Source organism: Calliphora vicina, chromosome 5 (assembly GCF_958450345.1).
Source record: "Calliphora vicina chromosome 5, idCalVici1.1, whole genome shotgun sequence".
Taxonomy (NCBI): Eukaryota; Metazoa; Arthropoda; class Insecta; order Diptera; family Calliphoridae; genus Calliphora; species Calliphora vicina.
Window position 1 is genome coordinate 617,449 of NC_088784.1, and position 8,219 is coordinate 625,667.

The 8,219-nt window shown below is 32.1% G+C and overlaps 2 protein-coding genes across 3 annotated transcripts; one reads left to right on the plus strand and one right to left on the minus strand.

Moving 5' to 3' along the window:
* Positions 1-1,767: 1,767 nt before the first annotated feature.
* Positions 1,768-3,335, minus strand: LOC135960242 (uncharacterized). 2 transcript variants are annotated; one of them, XM_065511483.1, is made up of 3 exons: positions 3,208-3,284; positions 2,900-2,932; positions 1,768-2,736 (listed from the first exon to the last, which is right to left on the minus strand). In XM_065511483.1, exons 1-3 carry the CDS (start codon positions 3,212-3,214, stop codon positions 1,877-1,879), a joined length of 900 nt encoding a protein of 299 aa, XP_065367555.1. In that variant the 5' UTR covers positions 3,215-3,284; the 3' UTR covers positions 1,768-1,876. The 2 variants fall into 2 exon arrangements, with proteins under 2 accessions (XP_065367555.1, XP_065367556.1); XM_065511484.1 differs by lacking the exon at positions 2,900-2,932 and having other exon boundaries at positions 3,208-3,335.
* A 3,213-nt stretch (positions 3,336-6,548) lies between these two features.
* LOC135960076 (uncharacterized) lies at positions 6,549-7,694 on the plus strand. Its single transcript, XM_065511279.1, has 2 exons — positions 6,549-6,644; positions 6,711-7,694. Exons 1-2 carry the CDS (start codon positions 6,641-6,643, stop codon positions 7,568-7,570), a joined length of 864 nt encoding a protein of 287 aa, XP_065367351.1. The 5' UTR covers positions 6,549-6,640; the 3' UTR covers positions 7,571-7,694.
* The last annotated feature ends 525 nt before the right edge of the window (positions 7,695-8,219 follow it).

The following is an 8,219-nucleotide window of genomic DNA, read 5'->3' on the forward strand; positions in this document are numbered from 1 at the left end:
AGAAAACTATTTTTAAACTATTTTAAAGGTAGCAATGGAAAACCAATTACTCAGCCAGCTACTCTTAATTATACCCTTCACCATGAGTGGTGAATATGTACATATAAGTTATCCATTCTGTTAGTAATTTCCATATTTGAGGAGCCGCAGAACAAAAGGACCTTTTTTGAAAATTAAAAAATTTTGGGAAATTGATTTTTTCTAGAAGATTTCAACCCAAATATTATAAAAATACCAAAAAATCAATATGTAAAAAAATTCGCAAAAGTACCTTTTGTTCTGGGGCTCCTCATTTTGTAGCTCTCTTACTTGTTTTTTTTTATCTTTTGTCTTGGTGATAAGTATTAATACTAATTGAGTAAGTTGGAGTTTTTATTAAATTTTTTAACCAGACTATTTGTGTTTTTTCATTGCTACTACTATTTACTTATAGTCTAGATTTTTTAAACACTGTTTGTTTAATTCTGCAACAAAATGCAATAAAAATTAATATATTTTGTTGCATTTAATTTTATTTTATTTCATTTCATTTAAACCAAACTTTCGTTGTGATAAAATTGTTTGTGTTTAATTCGTAATTTAATTAAAATGTAACATGTGTACAAAACTACAAGCGAGAATACTAAGAGGATAAATAAATAAATAAACAAATGAAGAAAAATTAAATACATGTTTAATGTGCAATGTGCAATATACCCACACCTGCACACACATGTAGAATGCAGAATGTGCATATGTATCTAGATATGTTTGTTCGATATTTCAATAGGTATCTAAAGTTGTTGTTGTATGTAATTTGGACTCAAGTCAAGATACATTTTACAATAGCCAGCATAGATTTGCGTGTTTTTTTTTTTTTTTTGTTTTTTTTTTGGTTTTCACTCAACATCAATGCGATAATGAAATGCCATTTGTAATGTACCTAGATTTTCGTATTTATGTGTGACAGAAGTCATAAATCAGATTGGACTTACGTTGTTTGTACGGTGGGCTTTCCAAACACACAATGACAACAACCAAAAACGACAATAGCGTCAACGTTAAGCTTTTATCAATGTCCCATGTTTAAACTCATTAATGTTGGTTACTTACACAAGCCATTCAAAATGTATGCAATGCAATTAAAAAGACTACTTGCAACACTCATCTCACTATTTGCTACTAATTGCCACCAGCAACCAGCAGCTGCATTAAACACCCAAACATTCTGGATTCAGCTTTATGAATGTAATGAGTTTTTAGACAGTTATTTACTACAACTGATTTATGACTTTTTAACGTAAAACATTGCAGGAGCCTCTAAAACGGCAAGATGAAAATAATGTGCTTTATATTTCATATACAAAATATTTTGGAACTACATAAAGTTATTTTCAGACGGCGATACTTACTATTAATCTTTATCAAAAAATTGTGTATCATAATTCAAGTCCATAATCTAAACAAAAATTGTATTATTGTAGATTTTCAAATAATCAAAACAAAAAAAGAAATGGAAAAAACCGAATGGATTTCATAACAGATACTTGAAATTTGAAAGGTATTAATACACAGTATTGTCGTCTGTAAATGCCTTTAGCGGTATTTAGCAAAAAGAGCAACTTGGTGACACAAACTTTTACAATTTTTATTCTTGTCGATGAATTCGAATACAAACTGTTTTCTGCATTCTTAATGCAGTTAATTCGTTAATGTGCTATTTTATTACAATAAATTACCAGACCGAGTACCTGGCCTACATTGTGAATACCGCTATAGAAACATACATGGCTTTGTTCTTTGGTTTTATTTTAATTTTAACATTGTTACATTCCAATTTTAGTTTTTATATTTCTTCACATGCAATTCAATTTCAATATCGACTACTTCAACTCTTCTATTGTTTGATCAGAACTTCGTAATCATTCAATCGAATTTCACGACCACCATAGGGTATGAAGAGACATCTTTGACTGACAGATACCAAACCGGGTGTTAAACTTCCACTATGGTGACCGCGACCCACAAACAATGGTTCACCATTACGAGATCGACCAGTAGACACTGCTGTAGGTGGAATGACATGATGGTGAGGCTTAATCCAGGCATAGCCGTAACCACACAACACTTCAAAATTACGTTTGTTTACTTCGTAGCCACCATAGCAGACGTAGGCGCATCCCTTGCTGGGTATGAATTTACATGGCAACATTTCTCCTTCGTGCATCGCACGGCCAACATAAATAACAGCACGATCCGTATCATGTCCGGCTACAACAGCACCAGGAGGAGTGTAGTTGGGCGTTGAAGCCACCCAATTTTCACGATTTTCAAACACCAACACCTCATATGTATTTAAACGCATCTCCTGGCCACCGAACGGTATATACAAACAGCCATGAGAAGGTTGTATCTTGCCAACGCACAAGCTGTTGCCTTGATGACCTCTGCCAACGTACAAGGGTTCTCCGGTACATGTCATACCGGTACGTACAGCATTTGGAGGAACAGCACCACCATAACAAGGTTGCCAGCCATAGCCTTGGCCCACCAATATTTCGTAATGAGTCTTTACGTGTTCCAGACCACCCCAGGCAATATATGCACATCCCTTACTGGGCACCACTTTAGCGGGCATGTTGTCTCCTTCATGAAATGCACGTCCTACATATATTGGCGAACCATCACAGTCATGGCCACCAATCACAGCTAGTGGTGGCACAGGGGCACCTGGAGCAGAATGAACCCATGTTGTTTCTAAAATATCGAATTAATTAATAAACAAGAATTACTACAATTAATCATAAGACTAGAAAGGGGAATTAAAATGTCATTCGGCCGCCAAAAAAAAGCAAACTAAATACTTATTTATACTTAGATATCGTGCTCGCTTTTATCAAAAATGTGCAATAAAACATACGTGGACTGATAATACCACCAGGGTGATAAGAACCTAAAAAAAATTATTATAAAAAGAAAAATTTTAAAATAATTATAAGTGCAAACAAAAATCGACAGTATGCCAAACATTAAGACAAACAAGTGCAAAAACATAATTCAATAATTCACATACAAAAATAAAAAAGGTTTTTAATTCGAACTCTTTTGAAGTCAAAATTACATTGTTACATCCAAACGCATGTTTGCCAACAATAATTAAATACAGAATATTAATTTATATTTTAAACAAACAGCTACATAATGCAATAGAATGCTCGTTTTGCTTACCCATCATTTTGTTTCTTTTATTGGTTTTTTATAAATTAAAATGAAATTAATAATTTAATATTGAAAAATACGTTATTCGCTGAAGCACTGATCTATCGATACTAAACATTCAATATCAAATTTACACTTGTTATAGACCACAAAACCAAAGGGTTTTAAAAATACACAAGAATTGATAAATGCTCGTAATAATGCAGCAACAAAAACGATTTGTCATACACCGTTTAAGTATTTATACTCAATTATACATACATGTATTTTTATTAATGTATACAAATGTGTATGACTTCTTATCATTCATACCATAATAATGCGAACCCAACACATATCTAAAGTTCTGATAACACTTAAATAATCAGTTAATAACAAAAACAAAATAAAAAATACCCTAAAAATCAAATTTAGTACTGTTTAGTACTCATACGAGTATTTGGACTCAATATCAAATTATCTCATAAACATGTCTACTATTAGTACTAGCACCTAATTACTTATTTAATTTATTGAAATATCTTTACGAAGCTAGTGAGTGACTGACCTGCAACTGCAGTAAACAATTTTTATGTTTCGTTTTCTTCACTTAAAAAAATAAAAGGTTTAATGTGATGCATTAATTGCCATGAATTAACTACAATAATTATAATCAGGGCAAATGCATGTTTGTAGTCAGTAGCTCAAAATCACTTTTGACAATTTATATTTCCGAATCGAAGAAATTGCAACAAAATGACATCGATTTGTTGTTGCATATTTTGTTATAAATGCATATTTTGCATACTTTTCTTTTAAATGCATATATTTAGCATATTTTTCCATTTTATTGCATATTTAATTTTCTTTTGAATATACTTTTATATTAGTGTACACTGTACATTAGACCGCACCTCAAAAAAAATTCCCCGTACATCATAATGTAATGTATTTCTGCAAGACAGTTACGAACAATTTTTTTTAAGTATGATATATCAATATTTTTGTCTCGGGAAAACCAATGTTTTCCTCTAAGACCTCAAGTATACCGTTCTAGTATTTATTCACCAGATCTTTGTTCCAGCCACCCTAATGTACCACACTTTAATGTACCACTGGATTCCTTCTTCTTAGTCGGATGTAGCCATTAAGACACCTAGGTCCTTATGAATATTAATATTTCTCACATACCAGGGCGCTGCTGTTATCATTCTTAATATTTTATTTTGGAATCTTTGAATTTTTTCAATATTAGAAGCTGAGGCCGTGCCTCGTAATTAAATTCCATAGCACCATGTGGGTTTTATTATTGAACTGTACAGCAAAAATTTGCAATCTAAACTCAATGTACCACCCTAATGTCTGACATTTATGCTTGCAAGAAATCATTAAACTTTTGCGAAACGCAGCATTACTGTTGGATGTATACATATGATGTAACGAAATCGTGTCTTTTTGTGAAAGATAATTCGACAAAATATGGTACAATCTTTTCTATGGCTCCAAGGACCAAGTCTTTTATTAATAAATATATTTCAAATTAAAAACTTGTTTTTATTGCATATTTTTGTCATTTTTAGTGCATATTTTCTCTCTTTATAGTGCATATTATAAGCACATATTTTTAATTTTTTAGTGCATGAAAATCCTTGCATTGATTATAATAATAACACTAGTTTACTCTGAGCAAATGTTGGTCTCAAAAACCGTGGATATTCAGAAATTTCTACAAAAGCTGAGAGGCGAGGATAACCGGTTAACCGAAAACCCGGGTTTTCTTCGAAATCTCGGTTTTATGCGAACCGGTTAATTTAAAATGGTGATTTTCGGTTAACCGATTTATCCAGTTTATATCACTCGGTTAACCGAATTTAAAAATCTGGAACTAAAATTAATAAATCTCATGTTTCGGTGCATTTTTGTATATTCGTTGTGTACACGTTATATCATACATTTGGTCTGATTTACAATATAAACCTCTTTAGATAAAACTTTTCAAGAATTACATTGATTCTAAATAGTAGAGGATGATGCGTTTATATAAAAACTTTTTCAGAATAAATTACACATAATGAAACTCTTAAAAATTAAAATTAAATTCCGCATAATTCTAGAAATTAAGCAAAATCTTACTAATGATTCATTATAAATTTAGGGGTGATTTTACCAAACGTTAAATTGAATTTCTTTCAATAAATTTGACTTCATTAGTGTGTTTTGTTCTTAAAATTTCATATCAGAAAGTCGAGGTGATAATAAATTTTTAAAATTAAATATATTGGGCATTTCATGTCAAGTGAACCAACTTTTGAAATCGATGTCTTCCGATCGGGATGAAATTTGCACCAAGGTTAGTTCTATAGTAACTCAGACACAATTTTTCAACAAGATCGGTCGATCCCTCTAACTCAGAGAGTTCTCAACCGATCTTGTTGAAAAATTGTGTCTGAGTTACTATCCAATAGAACTAACCTTGGTGCAAATTTCGGAAGACATCTATTTCAAAAGTTGCTTCACTTGACATGAAATGCCCCATATATTTTATTAAAAAAATTGTGATTTACATATGTATTTTGGTTGAAATTTAATGTATAAACCAATAATTAAAACAAGTATTATATATTTAGTAACACATTTCTACTCAATTCCATTTGACTGAGATAATTAGCTCATTCCTGACTATTAAAAACCCAAAATTTTAAAGCTAAAGTATACTTTATTGGACATTTTATGTTTTCTTCACATATATGTCGGTTAACCGGTTTAAACGGTTTTTTCGAAGTCGGTTAACCGAAAAATCGGTTTTCAAAAAAGGTAAATTTTCGGTTAACCGACAAACCGGTTTTTTAAAAAGTTAGTTTTTTATAAATATTAGGCGAGACGTTATTGTGAAAAACATAGTAAGTCTGTTGTCAAAAACCTAACTCTTTACATCAACAAAAGACATGTTATTCAATATATTTTGTTGTTGTATCAGACATATGATTTGTTGTATTGTCTCGTCCCTATGTATAATTCTCTATGATGGTGAAGGGTATAAACACGACCGACCTAAAAACCTTCGAGATTTCGTAAAAATTAAATCTACAAAGAAAGACAGTTCTAAGAAAAATGTTGAAAAACTTTAATAAATAAATGGAGATAACTTAAAATAAAATAAAATATGAAGGCACTTGTTGTACTTGTATATCGACAGCTGAGTCATGCTAGTTGATTGTTGGAGAAAATATTTAATTAAATATGATTTGTGGTTGTCTATATATGGAGGGTTTTTTACGTTCTTGACTGAGTAAGTATTATTCATAATTTGGTTTGCTATCGTTATGTACAAAAATAAACATGTTGTTTATTATTTTATCCAAGTGTCAGACGACTACCAGTATTTAAATACAGACTCTAATCACTTCCATAACACTCTGCTGGTAGATTCTTTGCAGTACTGTGATACTTTACAAATGAAATTATGGGTAATATTGTGAATAAGAAAAAATAATTGGTGGAATTTTTAAAAAATTAATTATTATAATATGTAGAACACTGTTGGATAAAATCTTCATCGGCAGATGATTTGCCCGATTTCGCCATTGAGGGTGGTTATGACTGTGATGGAACTCCCATTTATGTAGGACGCGCCGAGCATGAAGATGAGATGTTACCTGCCAAAGTAATACCGAGCAAGGGTTGTGCCTATGTAGCATGGGGTGGACAGGAGCATCCCAAAAACTATTATGAAGTTCTTGTTGGACCTGGATATGGTTGGTGTCCATGTGAAAATGGGGCTGTACCCTCCACTGCGGTATCTAGTGGAGAAACATCGTGTTGTGAGCCTTTGTACATTGGCCGCGGTCATCATGCCAACAGCTTAAGTGTGGGTAAAATACATCCCTCACATGGTTGCTTGTATATACCGTTTGCGGGACAGGAAACGAAATTATGTACTTATGAAGTATTAGTTTGTGAAAACAACGACAAGTGGTTGCCATCCTCGTTAGATCACATTCCTCATAATGCCGTAGTAGCTGGCTTCGACTCTGATGGTACAGCCATCTTTGTGGGCAGATCATTGCATGAAGGTCAATTATTACCAGCGAAGGTGGTGCCAGCAAGAAGTGAAGCCTATGTTTGTTGTGATGGTTCAGAAATCCAAAAGAATGATGTAGACATTCTGTGTGGCAACAATTATAATTGGATTAATACTGATTGCCAAAATATTCCAAACAATGCTGTCTTTACAGGCCGATTTGAAGACGGGGAACCTTTGTTTGTGGGTCGAGCTCACCATTGTGGAAGTTTGACGCCGGGCCTAATCTCGCCCACAGACCATTGCATATTTATACCCTACGGTGGTCATGAAATACGTAAACATGAATTCGAAATCCTAGTAAGACAATAAACAAATCTCTATTTAATCACACATCCATATTACTCATATGAGCAGAATTTATCATACAAATAATAACTAACTATTATTGTAATTCGATAAAATACACAATAAATACAACAAACAAACGTAAAAATTGTGTAAATTTTTAAAATGCCGTTTTTATTAGATAGATAAAGATATCAAAGTTTATAATTTACGAGAGTTGTTGGGATGTGGTATTAATTTTGAAATGCTGTGTAAGAAAATGTGTGCTAACAGTAGTAAGTACTAGTTACGATTTTTATAGTAAATACTAGCTGATCCGGCAAACGTTGTTCTGCCATACAAATTATTTCTAGTGAATATTTTGGTTGTTAAATAAAAAATAGCGAATGTATTCTAAGTGAAGTTGGCATTATAGGTATTTTTGATGCCAAATGAAGAGAAATACAAACAAAATTTTTTGGCGAAAAATATTTTAAACAAGTAAGAGTGCTATATTCGGCTATGCCGAATCTTATATACCCTTCACCTTTGTTGTGGATACATTATTATTTTTTATAATTAGTAGGTATATAATATATACTAATTATAAAAAATAATATATACTATATATGTATGTACATTGCCCACTTTCAGCGTACAGCATCCTAAATTTATCAAGAACACAAAAAACAAC

Coding starts and splice junctions, on each gene's coding strand:
- LOC135960242 (XM_065511483.1), bottom strand. Junction 2,737..2,899: donor TGGTGGTATTATCAGTCCAC/GTATGTTTTATT, acceptor TCGATATTTTAG/AAACAACATGGGTTCATTCT.